The 15,783-nt window shown below is 40.8% G+C and overlaps 1 protein-coding gene across 2 annotated transcripts in view; it reads left to right on the top strand.

The window, feature by feature from the left end:
* Nucleotides 1-15,783, top strand: part of DOCK11 (dedicator of cytokinesis 11) — a 277,634-nt gene that overhangs the window by 222,506 nt on the left and 39,345 nt on the right. For both annotated transcript variants that reach the window (XM_056125843.1, XM_056125842.1), the window contains 4 exons: nucleotides 872-985; nucleotides 3,650-3,865; nucleotides 3,960-4,017; nucleotides 15,374-15,480. In XM_056125843.1, the coding sequence (XP_055981818.1) occupies nucleotides 872-985; nucleotides 3,650-3,865; nucleotides 3,960-4,017; nucleotides 15,374-15,480 (495 nt within the window). The remainder of the gene's footprint in view (nucleotides 1-871; nucleotides 986-3,649; nucleotides 3,866-3,959; nucleotides 4,018-15,373; nucleotides 15,481-15,783) is intronic.

Below are 15,783 nucleotides of genomic sequence, written 5' to 3'. Positions count from 1 at the left end.
TGGCACTTGGCAGTGCTCAGGGTTTATCCTCACTCTATGTTCACAGGTCATTTCTATTCATGCTTGGGGATCCTGTGTGGTTGTAGGGATAAACCTAGTGTTTACTGCATGCAAGACACTACCTTAACTCTTGTACTCTCTCTCCAGCTCCCAAGAAGCAATTTTTAAATATTGTAGGCCCCAAGTTTTCATGAGCCACTGCCTAGTAAGTATACTCAGAATGGAGACTACAACATTGTATCATATTAGTACTGGAAAAATCAGTTTAAATCTAGCTGTACTATGAGTTTTTAAAAAAATATTTCACTTGTAGCCCAGAAAAGTCACAACTCATTTTGAGACTGGAACTTGGAAATTGATACTCTAGTAGAGGAATGAAAACTTAGCCTCATGTATGAAGAAAACCAGTTCTGATGAGATGGTGTAGAGTTTTTAAAGGGGGCCTTTAATATGAATGCACACAGTCTTATACAATGATGAAAAGAAGCTGCATTTGTTCAAAGGAATTTGTAAAACAATTTTTGCTTTTTCTTTTTTTTTATCATTTTTTATTTATTTTTTATTTTATTTTTATTTTTTTTTTATTAGTGAAACACCATGAGGTACAGTTATAGACTTCTAAATTTTTGTGCTTGGGTTTCAGTTATACAATGATCAAGTACCCATCCCTCCACCAGTGCCCATCCTCCCCGACCACGGGTCCCAGCATGCCTCCCACCCCTCATCCCCCCCGTCCCACCCTGCCTCTGTGGCAGGGCATTCCCCCTTGTTCTCTCTCTCTTCTTTTGGGTACTGTGTTTTGCAAGAGAGGCATTGAGTGGCAATCATGTTTGGTCTATAGACTACTTGTAATTTTTGCTTTTTCTTACAGATAATCATTGCTGTAAGCCAGCTGATAGCTGATGTAGCACTCAGCGGAGGCTCAAGATTTCAGGAGTCTTTATTCATTATCAATAATTTTGCAAATAGTGACAGACCTATGAAGGTATGTTCTCACTTCATGAAATACATTAGAAACTCTCTTTACTGTTGGGGAGGCTTAGACGCCTCAGTGAGACTGTCATTGGGTTCATAGCTCTTGATAGTGTGGAACATGTAGACTTTCGGCTTTTTGAGTTAAGATTTTGTCTTGTACCCCACTGTAATCCTAGCCCATGAAACACCACCTATACATAGCAGACATTCAGTATCAGCTGGATGGATGAACGAATGACTAAACTGTGCAGTACAATACTTAGGCCAGTGGAATTTGACTTCTTTTCTGGACATGATTTCCAAATATACTGGGGGAGTAAACACACCTTCTGTCTGAACAGTTGTTTCCATTTATAATATTGGTTAATTAAGCACTGAATTGGAAAGTTTACAAAAACCTCACTTCTAATTGTTGTCTGATCTGTTTCCAAGAGATGAGGAATGTCACAGAGGGGATTTATTATCTGATGATTTTTGGTGTTTCAAGAATCCTCTCTGGGAGCCGGAGCGATAGTACAGTAGGTGGAGTGTTGCTTTGCACGCGCCGACTCAGGTTTGATACCCAGCATCCCATATGGTCCCCTGAGCACCACCAAGAATAATTCCTGAGTGCAGAGCCAGGAATAACCTCTGAGTATTGCTGAATATGACCCAAAAAGCCAAAAAACAAATCATCTTTGAAGTACTTTTGATGTGCTATTAATTCTGGAAAATCCAGGCTAAGACTATTGTTCTTAGTATTAATTGAACTGCTACCAAACCAAATGTCTCTTTTGTGCTTAAAACGGAAATGATTGTCAAAATATATTTGTTGTTGCCTGGGGAGCAGGTTGTCATCTTCAGCCTGTAGAGGACTTTTCCTCCCAGAGGAATTATCCCCATTCTTGGGAAAGGTCATCTTAATTTAACAATATTGTGTAAAATCTGGAAAAAGAAAAAAAAAAACCCTAAAAGCTTGCAGTCATAGCATACTTGATGTTTGGGACGTGTAGAATCTATGTTCTAAAAAAGATTCCCATAGGAACTGCACTGAGACTGAAGAAAACAGAATTGAACGAGCCATTCTCAGGCTGGGAAAGTGCTTTGCAGCCAGTTCGACTGGTTCCCTGGGGGATCCAGTGTATGCGCCCAATTAAACTCATGAGCACAGTAGCAAGTTATGTCATGTAGAACCTTCTAGTCATGAAATTTCTTTTCCAAGTTATTAGCATTCTTAATTTCATCATATATGAAAGTCAGATTAGCAATACATTTCCAGGTAAATGGGGTTAGTGTGGACCTTTTGATTGGAAATCTTATGCCTGACTCATTTCTGAAATAACTTTGGATTCTGTTCTGCTAGGGCAATGTTTGCCAATAAACCATTTTATAATAAGGTATGCCATGCCCCAGTAAATGAATTCATTAAGGTATAAGCAGGAACTTGTATATATTACTTTTTTAAGGATCAAGAAGTCAGTTCCTCAACATTTGGTTATTTTCACATTAACTCCCTCCCCTGCCAACACACATTCACACTTATTCCTTAAACACGATCTAGAAATCTTAGATACTTAGAAGAGTTAAAAAAAGCAATAGGACTTTTTGTCTTTCTTTGTTTTGTATGGCGTTTACAGGTAGTGTTTCTTGGGAGCTGCTCCTGTTAAAGTGTTCAGGGGTCGCTCCCAGTGGTGCTCAAGGATCCTTGTGGTGTTGTGATGTAAGCCTGGGGGTTTCCATATGCACAGTATGCTTTCCAGGCCTTTGAGCCATCTCCTTAGACCTGTGGTTGTATTTCCTTAATAGTGGGCAGGATAGAGAAAAAACTCTTAACTTCTCCAACTTAATATTTTAGGGAACAAAACCAACACATTGAAAGAGGTTGAGGAGTTCCTTAAACTCCTTTAAGTGTTCTGTGATTCATAACCTCTCATTTGTACTAAGTGATAACTTTGTCAGTATGGTTGTCACTTGAGTGTCTGGGCTGGCCTTGAGTGGAAGGACTAGATATGCTTGTGAATAGGAATGAGTGGCTGGTTAACACTAGCTCTGAAGCCAGACTGCCCACCGCTAAGTCCTGTATCTGCCACTTATCTAGGGCAGGACTTTGGCTGAGTTACTTGACTAATCCCCACCTCAGTTTTCGTGCTTGTAAAACAACTTATAATAGTACTTCAATTACAATTAGGGCTGTTGTAAAAATCAACATATCTGAAGCACCTAGTTCACTGTTCACTGCCTGGTACATTGTCAGCTATCAAAATTTTTTAGTGACCATTGAAACTAAAAAGCATTATGGTCAAATTCACAATGGAGGAGCAAAGGTTCAAAGCCAGGTAATCTAACTCCAGATTCCATTCTTTTTTGTGTGTGGAGGGACTTCCCTAGTGGTTCTCAGGAGGTCACTCCTGATAATTTTGATGGTTCAAATGCTTGGGCCTGGCAATATGATGTTTCTTATGTAGTCCTGGTGGTGCTGTGAGCCATACTTACATGTATTATGAATATACTTCTCTCATCTCTTAAATGTAGGTAGTTGGACATAGTTTACAAGAATGAATTTAATATGTGAGACATGCACCCACATCAGGAACCATAAGGCAAAAAAATGTCGCCAGTAAAAATTGTATGTTGTTCTCAGGATAGGATGTCAAATGTTTGATCATTTTTTCTTTTCTGTTTGTTTTCAAATTAGGCAACTGCTTTTCCTACAGAAGTAAAAGATTTGACCAAGAGAATCCGCACTGTTCTTATGGCCACTGCTCAAATGAAGGAGCACGAGAAAGACCCAGAAATGCTAATTGACCTACAGTATAGCTTAGCCAAGTCCTATGCCAGCACTCCAGAGCTCAGAAAAACCTGGCTTGATAGTATGGCCAAGATTCACATCAAAAATGGAGATTTTTCAGAGGTGACTAATAAAAGTTTCATTGTAAGCATCACCTGACCAAAAAAGAAATGCTGAAGCTCACTGTAACCCTTTTGTTTTTATCATCCCTTTTCAGGCAGCCATGTGTTATGTCCATGTAGCAGCTTTGGTGGCAGAATTTCTTCATCGGAAAAGTAAGCCATTCCTTGTTTTCAATTCAGTTTCCACCATCTTTTTTTATCTTTGCCACTTTCAATAATGAATGTGATTTAATTGAGCTCTGAAAAAATAGTCACATTTCACTTCATGGTTTTTAACAGATGTCACTTAGAAAATAACCATGCAATTGTTCATTTTGCCTTGCTTTCATTGAGAGTAAGTATAAGAACAGTGTAGGCCCAGATCTCGTACCAAATGGTTATTTTCTACTGTTTCCCTGGAAGACTGCCACAGATTAAATTCTTTGTAGAACTCATGAGAAACTCAAGATGATAAAAATTACTTACATTTCCTCATTTGTCTCAACTGTGTAATCAACTGGCAACTGCCCCAAACTATGGCTTTGTAGCCACTAAAACTGGTGCCTATGGATTAGCAAGATGGCCCATGAGACACATCCCTTATTTGTGTACCCTCTTCAGTCACAATTTTGCAGATATCCACAGACAGAAATGTCTTTCTGTGAAGCTCTGAGATCTAGCATCCAACACTAGGAAACCTGGGAGGAATTTCACCTGTCTATATGTTGGCCAGTGGGTATGCTGACCTCAGTCCTAGTTGTGGATTATTCAGGGACTCCTTCCCCTCTTACTAGTGGCTCACAGGTCACCTTGACAATGCTGTCTTAGACAGTCACCACAGACCAGAAATTTCTGGTGGACGATGAGGAGTTCAATGGAGAAGTTCTGGCCTGGTGTTGGAACATAAAATTTCAAATTTGGATAGGTGTTTAAGAGGGGCTGGAGCGATAGCACAGCAGTAGGGCGTTTGCCTTACAAGCGGCCAACATGGCTGACCCGAGTTCAATTCCTCTGCTCCTCTCGGAGAGCCCAGCAAGCTACCGAGAGTATCTTGCCCGCACGGCAGAGCCTGGCAAGCTACCAAGCTACCCGTGACGTGTTCGGTATGCCAACCACAGTAACAACAAGTCTCATGATGGAGACATTACTGGGCCCGCTCGAGCAAATCGATGAACAATGGGAGGACCGTGACCGTGACTGTTTAAGAGGGGAAAGCCAAAGCTTTCCTTTCTAGTCTAGCACTAAGAAAGTGTTTCTTGACCCAGGAGATTCCTCCTTGGGAGGATGGCAAGTAAATGAGAATCTGACTTCCTCAGAGTTACAGAACTCCACAAAATCCCACTCCTTTCAAAGATCATACAGAACACTGAGTCCTGTGCTGCATGACAAGAGGGGCAAAGGCTGGGTGGGAATCTGCAGATAGGACTTTTGGAGGCCAGTAGAGGAACAGATGTTCTCTTAACCATGTTGCAAGTTCCATCAGGAAGACTATCCTAGGGCCAGAGAGATAAAAATGGTGTTAAGGAGCATGCCTTGCATGCAGTTAACCCTTGTTCTCTTCCCAGCATCACATTATCCCCATGCATCATCTCCTGCAGCCCTGGAGACCCCAGCACTGATGGAGTGGTTTGAATATCCCTAGTACTGCAGACCTGGGCAGCACTGTCTCTGCAGAGCCTCACATTGAATCACTAGCCTTGATGCTTAAGAATCACCAGGATTCTCCTTTGAGCCTTTGAGAGCTCTTCAAATGAAGCCTACCTGAAACTACTGGAGACTTTCCACCTGAGGATTCCCCTTTATCTACTCTCAATGTCCCTTGGGGCCTTATGCACCTCGGACCACTATTCTCTCTCCTTTAGCCAAGTCCCTATGATTGCTTCTGATGATAGTGACAGCAGATTTTGGGAGACAACTGATAGACATGTGCACAAAGCCAGCCAGTGTCTGTGGACCAGAGCTCTAGCATCATTTTCAGTATACTTAGTTTCCTTGGCAATGTAGGATAAAGAGAGGTAGACACGGCTTAAGAATCCTGTCACAAAAAGGGGCCACATGTGACTACTGCCATATCTATTATAGGGCCTGTGAGGACTTCAGCATTCCTCTCAGGATCGATGGAGATATTTCTCAAAATATCAGTTGGAAAATAAGATGAGAGGTGACTGCTGCTCTAAATGCAATAACAACAGTCCCACACTGTCAGAACAGGGGGAAAGGGAGAAATATACACCACCAAAGGATCAGTTACCTTCCAGTAGTCAACCTCAAAGACATGGAAATGTTCAGAGTATCTAATAAAGAATTCTAAAGAACTGGTGGAAGTGTAGAAAGTACTTCCAATTTGGTGCTCAGAGGTCCTTGCAGTGCTAGAGATCAAACCCATTGCTCCTATATGCAAAACATGTGAATCTCCCTGGCTCCTCAAATGTCTGTTCCATGGAAGCTCAATGAGCTGCAATAAAATAGAATGGCAATTTATTAAAATCAGAAAAACAACACATGACCAAAGTTAGATTTTCACAAAGATACAGAAATCATAAAAAAAATAAGAAGAGCCTAATGGAGCCCCAGGAGATGGCTCAGTGGCAGAAAAAGAAAAGCACGGGCATTACATGCAGTTTGATCCCCTATTCCACCCACATTTGCTGACAGCGGTCTCTGCAGTACTGCTGCCTGGGATCTCTGGCACTGCAAACAATCGGGGAATCTCTAGAACACCATACTCAGGCATGCTCATGCACTGCAACTAAGGATGTGTGATCGTAATTGCCAGCCTTACAACCCCTAGGAAGCGTGTTTGTGTCCCCAACAGCAACTCTCAGCAGGTTCTACAACCAGATCAGAATGTGCTTGAGCACCACAATTTAAGGATGAACCCCGAGGAGTACATCACGTGATAGCACCACAATCAAGCTGACCCCCAAGTCATTTACCCTGACAAAAACAATGAAAGTGAGGGAAGGGATGAAAAAAGAGCAAAACAAGTTCTGGAGCTGAAGAATAAAGCAAAACAAGTTAAAAATGCACCAGAATCATTACCAGCAGAATGGGATCTAGCAAAGGCAATAATCTGAATTAGAAGGCAGGACCATTGCAATTATCCAGTCATAAGAGAACAGAGAAATAAAAGGAGTGAAGAAAGCCTGCAAGACCTATGCAACACCATTAAAAGAAACAATCTGTAGGGGTCTAGAGGTACAGGGAGATGGCTCAAAGAGCTAGAGTTCATAATTTACAAGCAGGAGCCCTGGACTGGATCCCCAGCACCCTGGTTAGAGGAGCATTACTTCGTATATACATAACCACATACCAAAAACTGGGAAAAACAAACATCACTTGTATTATTGGAGCTGTGGGGAAGAGAAAGAGAAAAAAGAAAGCATAATTTAAGAAATTGAGAAATTCCCAAATCTGCTGGGGGAACAGAACATACAAATTTATGAAGCTTGTGGATCTCTAAACAGTGTAAAAAGTCTCAATGACACATAATACAACTGTCAAAAATCAAAGACAGGAGAGATGGGAATTATATTTTGGTCATTTTACCATTTGCACAAATTCCAAATCACTGTAATATAAACCTGAAACCAGTATCACTTCATAGGTCAATTTTTTCCCAATTTTTAAAATCAAAGGAGAATAACAATTTGAATTTCTTTGTCCGGTACATAAATTCTAAATGGAAAGAGGTGCTGTGCCAGAGTGACAGTACAGTGGTAGGGCACTTACCTTGCATACATCTGACCTGGGTTTAATCCTCAGCCTGCCAGGAGTGATCCCTGCACACAGAACCAGGAGTAAGCCCTGAGCACTGCTGGGTGTGGCCCAACAACCAAAAGAAAAAAAAATAAATGGAAAGAAAGTTTAACAAAAGTCGGTCCTGTTTGAGATACTTTTCTCTACATCATTTATCTGCCTGTGAAATAAGGATAAAAATTAAAATTGAGATTGCACACCTCCATTTCCAAATAAAGTAGCAAATAAAGGACCTGTACACATGTTGCTAATTGAAATTCCAGGTGTATCATTCAAACAAAGGATGTTAATATTAACTCATCTTTTCAGTGAGTAGAATCAGAAAGAAAGTTTTATATTCACCATGTGCAAAACTAGACTTGGGAGTGGGAAATATATGTCCTGGGGCTGCATAAGGTCTGTGAGATTCTGTAATATGCCACTGTTGGGTGACAGGACACACGTAGGCTTTACCTCAACTGCGCGTGGCCTGTCTGCCTCTATTGTATGGCCTGTGAATGTTGTCATAAATATCCAATGCCCCTTGACAGTAAAACATTCCCTTTCTGTGCCGTTTAGATATTGAAAATGGTTAAATATACAAAATATTCTCTTGAATCTTTTTCACAAATGCAAAGAGCTTAAAATACAGAAATCAAAATTCTTTATCTACATTATCTTGCCATTAAGTTTCAAAAGTATAACTTAGGATTAGATAAAAGAGCAACTAAGGTAGAACCTAAGTTTTGTTGTGGGTTTGGGTCATAAGCATAAGGTAGCTGTCCTGAACACCAAATAATGTGGCATGTTTCAACAACTGGAAATAGTTCCTGTAATTAATCATTTTAGTATTATTTCATAGTAATCGTGGGGACTTGTTTAGATGTTTCCTTTATTGAAATCAAAAATCTCTTCTCTGAGTAAACCTTCTCTGAGTAAGAAAGAAAATAATGTTTTGCATTTGAAGAAAAAAATGTTAAAATTAGGGGATGTTTACATATTTATAGGTGGCATCTATTTCTAAACATAGAAAATTCAACTTGCGGGGCTGGAGAGATAGCACAGCGGGTAGGGCGTTTGCCTTGCACGCGGCCAACCTGGGTTCGATTCCCAGCATCCCATATGGTCCCCTGAGCACCGCCAGGAGTAACTCCTGAGTGCAGAGCCAGGAGTAACCCCTGTGCATCGCCAGGTGTGACCCAAAAAGCAAAAAAAAAAAAAAAAAGAAAAGAAAATTAAACTTGCTTACACCATAAAAACTTTAATCTAAAATTGTGGTGGTAGTAAAATCCTTATGGTATTTTTCCCACTTTTCTTTAGTCACTCTGGTAATCCATATCACCTTCTTTTGTCAGTGATTCAGCTATGATAACTATAGAAAGAAGACTGCTAATTTAAAATATACATTACTCTGATCTGTTAACCTGTTATCAAACCCAATTATTTAGCTAGTATCTGCCATCTTAAGAGTAAATAAGAATACATTGAAATGCATAACTGAGAACTATAATTTATTTCAGCTAAAGTGGAACTTAACAAAAATCATTAAACAATTCTAGAATCTGTGTATTCTATCAGTAAGTATTGATGATGAAGTCTACCAATATCTATTGAAGTCTACCAGTATCTATTGATAGTGACAAAAAAAGAGAAAGTGAATTAAAATTTTGAATTTCTTGTGTTTTTTTAAAGTTTGAATTTCTGACATATCAATTGCCAGAATATTTGTTTTCTCCAAGTCCTGTGTCCTTTATTTTGAAGTCCATTGTGAAACAGTTTTTGGAAGTTAAGAGGGAATGAAATACTTAACAAAGGACATATTTGAGACAGAAAGTCTCCAATTTTAGGTGGAGGGAGTGCTTTTTAACAAAAAAAAAAGTGTGCCATACCCAGTGCATGAACTGAAATGATTAGAGACCACCAGTGAAGGACCATCTTTAGATCCCTGACAGTAAGAGAAAGAGGCCCTATCCTCTCCCTCAAACTTCTTTCACAGTCTATCAAAGAGCAAAAGGGTTGTTATTCTTTTCCCTTTACCTCTGTCAACTTGTAAGTGGTGTTAATGGATGTTACTTGCTCCCCCATCCCTTCAAAAAAAGGTAAACTAAAATAAAACAGAAATTTCCTTTTTTGTTTTATCTGAGAACCGCACAGTTTTCTAGATATTCTCTGGAGGCTGAAGTTAACATATCTCTCCGTCCTCCTGGGAGAGGGCACCACTGTTTTCCCTCAGGAAAGACATAAGTCCTGTCTCTACATTCTTCCTCCATAGCATATGTGGTTCAACAAAGCTTCAGGCCTTTAGGGATCATCCAGAAACCCAGAAAAAGGAATTTTCTTTCCCATAGTGTGTGTTCTTTTCATTCCTTATAGGGTCATACTGCTTCCTTTCCCAAGTCTTTGCACCCAGGATCTGTTTGCTTAAATTCTACAAAGTTTTTTTTTTTTTTAACTCCAGTTCTTTGCTGATCCCTTGGTTTTCCCCCCTTTGTCCTCTTCTCAGAATTCGGACCTCTTCTCCTTCTTCTAACAGTATTACCGATGGGGCTTGGAGTGATAGCACAGAGGTTGGGCATTTGCCTTGCACGCAGCTGACCCGGGTTCAATTCCCAGCATCCCTTATGGTCCCCCGAGTACTGCCAGGAGTAATTCCTGAGTGCAGAGCCAGGAGTAACCCCTGAGCATCACTGGGTGTGACCCAAAAAGCAAAAATAAAATAAAAATAACAGTATTACCAAGGGCCAGATTTCTTCATCCTCCAAATCTCAGCCCCCTCTTTTCACAGGCTCAGTTGTCCTCCATGTTGTGGCATCTACTTGGATAGTTTGATTCTTGCTTTCTCTAGAATAGCAGTCAGTAGTACAGAAGCCACAACACTGAAGGGCAAGGCCTAGAATCAAGGTCCACAGCAGAAATATTGATATCAGTACTCTCCAGCACACCCTCTATATTACTACTTAGAGCTGTGCAATATCCCTCATCTATATCCCATGTTCTGTTGCAAAATATACATTTCTAGATTTAGAAATTGTCTTTTGTCTGAAAATTATTCCAGGATGAAGAAGAACTAGAATTTTCCCCAAGAATTTTCTAATGACCCTAACAAAAGGGGTCATCATATCATTTTGTAATTTGGTGGGTATTGAGAATTTAAGCAGCCAAGTTTGTATAATCTCTTCCAAGTTGAGAGTTCTTGGGCACAGGAGTCAGAATGACTCAGCAAGCATACTTGACCCTGAAACTAAAAGGCAGCAGTAGTGGTCTTGATGCAAGATGATGTAGACCACACCCTTCAAAAGTGAGTTTTGACCTGTTTATTTTTACAAATAAGTATGATTGCCATTCTCTGCATAAGAAACATACCAGAAGACTTTCACCTCATCTGATTTCAGACATAGAAGTATGCCTTTCTTTGTCCTCCCCTAAATAATGGGATTCTAGAAACCCCTTAGAATTGGGAATCATTTTAAAAAGAACTATCTCTTTGGAGCAGATAGGAATTACCATCTACCTACTCCATTATGGACCTAGCTGCCTGAAGACATCAGAAACAGTCCCTCTTCTCTGTAAGGACTCTGTCTTTGTTTCTTCAACCCAGTTTTGGGATGGGGCTCTTGCATAGAGATAGCTCTTAACATCTTAGAAATGATTAAGTGAAACATTTTCTCCTAAACTGTAAGAAGCTTTTGGAGTGGAATACTATAAAAGTGTCCTATGGACTGGTTTCAGGTCTAAGAACCCTTAGTTACTGACTCATGCAATAAGTAGTGTTACCTTGAGTGTAAATCAGTTTGTCACTGAACATGAGCTTTTATCCATCCGACTTTAATTTTCTTTTTTTTTGCTTTTTGGGTCACACCTGGTGATGCACAGGGGTTACTCCTGGCTTTGCACTTGGCTCATGCAATAAGTAGTGTTACCTTGAGTGTAAATCAGTTTGTCACTGAACATGAGCTTTTATCCATCCGACTTTAATTTTCTTTTTTTTTTTTTTGCTTTTTGGGTCACACCTGGTGATGCACAGGGGTTACTCCTGGCTTTGCACTTAGGAATCACCCCTGGCAGTGCTCAGGGGACCATATGGGATGCTGGGAATCGAACCCGGGTTGGCCACGTGCAAGGCAAATGCCCTACCCACTGTGCTATTGCTCCAGCTCCCTAATTTTCATAGAAAGACTTTGTTGGGACCAAAGCAATAGGACAGCAGGTAGGGTGCTTGCCTGCATGCAGCCAACCAGGCTTCAGATTCCTTCTCAGAGTCGATGAGAAATATTTCTCAAATATCAGTCAATAAATATGGTGATAGGTGGCTCCTGCTCTAAATGCAAAAACAGCAGTTCCACACTGTCAGAATAGGGGGAAAGAAAGTAACATGACACCAGTAAAGGATCTACCTGCCAGTAGTCAACCTCAAAGACCTTTAAATGTTCAGAGTATCTAACAAAGAATTCTAAAGAACTGGTGGGGGGGGTTAAAAAGGACTCCCAGCTCAGACGTTTATGCTGGAGATCAAACCCAGTGCTCCTATATGAAAAACGTGCATCTCCCTGGCCCCTCAAATGTCTGTTTAAAGGAAGTTCAATGAGCTGAGTGCACAGCCAGGACTAAGTCCTGAACACTGCCGGATGTGGCCCATACACCAAGGTAAAAAAAAAAAAGAAGAAAGACTTTGTTGAAAAAGAAAATAATGCTGCGTTGGTTTACATTTTGCTGCTACATCTATATCGTGTGGTTCAACACTCTGAATAGAACTTTTCTAGAGGTCTGTCACATACCATTTTAGGCCTTCATAATGTCAGAAGTGAAAGGTGAAAGGCCCTGTAGACAGTGACTCTTATTGATTGATTGTCTGAAACAAAAGTGGTCTGGGCCCACCCACAGCGTCAAATTAAATCTCATTTTCATTTTTGCCTCTCTTATAGTCTTAATATGTGACACTGGCACTGTAATTTGTTATTGGAGTCACACCTAGGTGTGAACCACTGGTGGTATGTGCGGACATTGAGGTGTTAAGAAACACCTCTGATACTGCCTCCTGTATCTCTCCCCTTCTTGAAAAAAAGTGTTTCAGATGAACCCAGTCTTGTTGGTGGGTGTGGTGTGGCTATATTAATAGTATGACTAAAATGTAAACACTTATACTCTTGTAAACCATTGTTGCCTCAATTTAAGAGTGAGCACCCCGCCACCCCCCCCCCCCCCAGACAGAGAGACAGAACAGAGGGATAAGGCACTTGCCTTGCACATGGCTGACCCAAATTTGATCCCCAGTACACCATATGGTCCCCCAAACCCACCAAGAGTTATTCCCGAAAGCCTTCCTCAAGTGCTGGGGAAGAAGGTAGTTGGGTAGAGAAGGGACCACTATGACAAAGCTAGTTGGAAATGATCACTCCAGATAATAAAATAAGAACTGCATGCTGAAAATAGATAACCTCTCCCTTGCAAAAGGGAGGAGAGAGATACAGAGATAGAGATGGGGGATGAGGGGGAGAAGAGAGAAGAGAGAGAGAGAGAGAGAGAGAGAGAGAGAGAGAGAGAAGAAAAAGAAGAAAAGTGCCTGCCATCGAGTCTGGTGAGAGGGAAACTGGGAAATGTACACTGGTGAAGGGTCGAATGTTCCAATGCTGTGTGACTGAAACCCAACCATGAACAGTTTTGTAACTTTGTATCTCATGGTGATTTTAAAGAAAAAAAGCAACTCCTGAGTGCAGTGCCAGGAGTAACCCTGAATATTGCTGGGTGTGGCCCCAAAACCAGAACAAAGGAGAAAGCTCCCAAGTAAAACCCCACCCCATGTTTTCTCACCAGACTGTCATCTTTACATCACCACAGCGCAGTGCTTCCTCTATAATAAATACTCTCTCAAAGCTTCTTGTCACAGAATATTTTTTTTGTCTATTGAGCTTTCATTTCGTCAAGAATAGGCAAATCTAATTAATCCATGATGCGTGACCTTTTCCTCTTAACAGAATTCTGAGAAATCTCCACATGAGGTCTGACTCTCTCAAACCTTCCTTCCCCAATTTCTAATTCCAGGAAGCTTGCCAGCAGATGTTTCATTGTGAGTAGGTTGTTTCTAAATGCCATTATTAGAGAGGTTACAGAACAGAAGCTATTGCAACAGCTATTTGTTCGTGACCACCACTTTTCAATGCCTAGTGGATTCTGTGATTCAGAGGCTCGATTTGTCTTCAGTCCAAAATGATTAGCTGCTTTGATGCAGGTCAAAGTGACCCTGGCTTTGTGATGTTTGGATCTGCTTCCCCCCAGCCCCACCCCATTCTATCATGCCACTTTGTGACCTTCTGTACCTAGTCTCTTGCTTAACGGTTTGTTCTAAAATTCTACAGCAGCTGTTCTCAGCTTGTGCTGGCTCCCTGCTTCCCAGGGGTCCAGCCATAGCCACTGTACCAGCTGGTAGCAATTAGTGTTCCCTATCTTGGGAATGCTAGTTTATTCTTTGGTAAGTTTCTTTGGTAATACTTGATTAACAACATTTTGTAGGTGCCCAGTTCTGCTTATTCTAAATACTTTAAGGTTACTTCATTCTTAAAAAATGACTCTAATTAGCTCCTATTTTACAGAGGAGGGAGCATTTCAGTTGCAGAGAGCTCAGTTTATCTCACATAACCCAGGGAAGTATAGAAGTGGCTCTGCTGGTCTGCGAAAGCTCCAGCTCTTCCACTGCCGTGTTTTGTTTCCCCCAAGGAGGCTTTGTCTCTGCCAATTGTTTGGTTTCCTGCCTCTCCTGAAAATCCTAGGCTAGTCCACACCTTCCTAGAGCCTACCTCCTTTCCCTAATGTCCAGTAAAATGAGGAACTAGAGGCGGTTCATAAAATCATAATGGCCCGTGCATTTAGGTAAGCCAAACATACAAAGGATCATCACTTATAGTTTTTACTTCACAGTAAAAAAAACACCAAATAACCATGGAATATGATGCCTGATATGAATGAGTCTTTGGGGTTTTTATTTTGTTTTGGAACACCCCAATAGTACTCAGTGCTTACTCCTGGCTCTGTGCTGAGGGATCACTCCTGGCTCAGGGTGTTGGGGGTTGAACCTGGGTCAGCTGTGTGCAAGCAAATGCTCTCCCCACCGTACTATCCTTCCAGCCTCTGAAGGAGTCTTATTTGTAAATAACCCAAGCTCAGTTCGGGAGTAAAAGACTGATCAAACATGTAGTTTATTGTAACTAATTGACCAAATTCTCTCTTTTTTGCTCCCTTGCATTTCCCTTGTGAGTATTGCCAGGTGACCAGGGGTTATGCACACATTTGACTATTGTGCTCATTAAGTGTCATCACGTGCTCACTCTGGGTGGAACTCCTTTAGCTGTGGTGCTTATGCACATTCTGATCGTAGTACTTACCAGGGCATGATTGTGGTGTTTACCAGATACTCACCAGGGTTTGCATTCCTGGCTATAGAATTTACACATCTTTAGATGCAATGCTTACCAAGGGTGCCAGTGTTATAATTGATAGAGGCAGAGTTTGCACACACTCAAAGGTGGTACTATGGAGGTTGCACATTGGTTTGGATGCCTGGGATATTAAATGGTAGAGCTGTTGACTCTGTATTTTGTGTATGTGGGTGGCACTAGGGATTTTACTCTTGGCCTCATGCTTGAAAAGGCAGGTGCTTGGCTCCTGAGTCAGCCCCAAGTCCCCTAAATTTTTTTCTTATAACTGGAAGTGCTTTGGTCTGTATTTTAAAGAGTAACTAATATCTACAGTGTTATTTACAAAACACTTTTTAAACTCACACTTTTTCTTATTTACGCAGAATTATTCCCCAATGGATGTTCAGCCTTCAAGAAAATTACACCCAATATTGATGAAGAAGGAGCTATGAAAGAAGATGCTGGAATGATGGATGTCCACTATAGTGAAGTAAGATTTCAGGGCTTGTGTTTTTTATAATTTTAACTTTTTAAATTTATTTTGATTAAAAATGACTGTATCTTACTTAATCTGATATGGTGATAAGCATTAAAACAGTTCAGGGAAAAGGTGTGCCATAGATGCAGCCCTGTCTCTGAACTGTTCCTATCCTCTGGTTTTAGAAATGCAGCATTTATCTTCTTCAGATTACCCTGCTTATAATAGAGCAGGGTTGGGGAAAATTACTGATACTTTAGAAAAACCACTGTTAAAAATTCAATAGTTAAGGAGCCAAGGAGTTAATTCAAGGGC

Source organism: Sorex fumeus, unplaced genomic scaffold (assembly GCF_029834395.1).
Source record: "Sorex fumeus unplaced genomic scaffold, SorFum_2.1 ptg000058l, whole genome shotgun sequence".
Classification (NCBI taxonomy): Eukaryota; Metazoa; Chordata; class Mammalia; order Eulipotyphla; family Soricidae; genus Sorex; species Sorex fumeus.
This window is presented reverse-complemented; position numbering and strand designations above follow the sequence as displayed.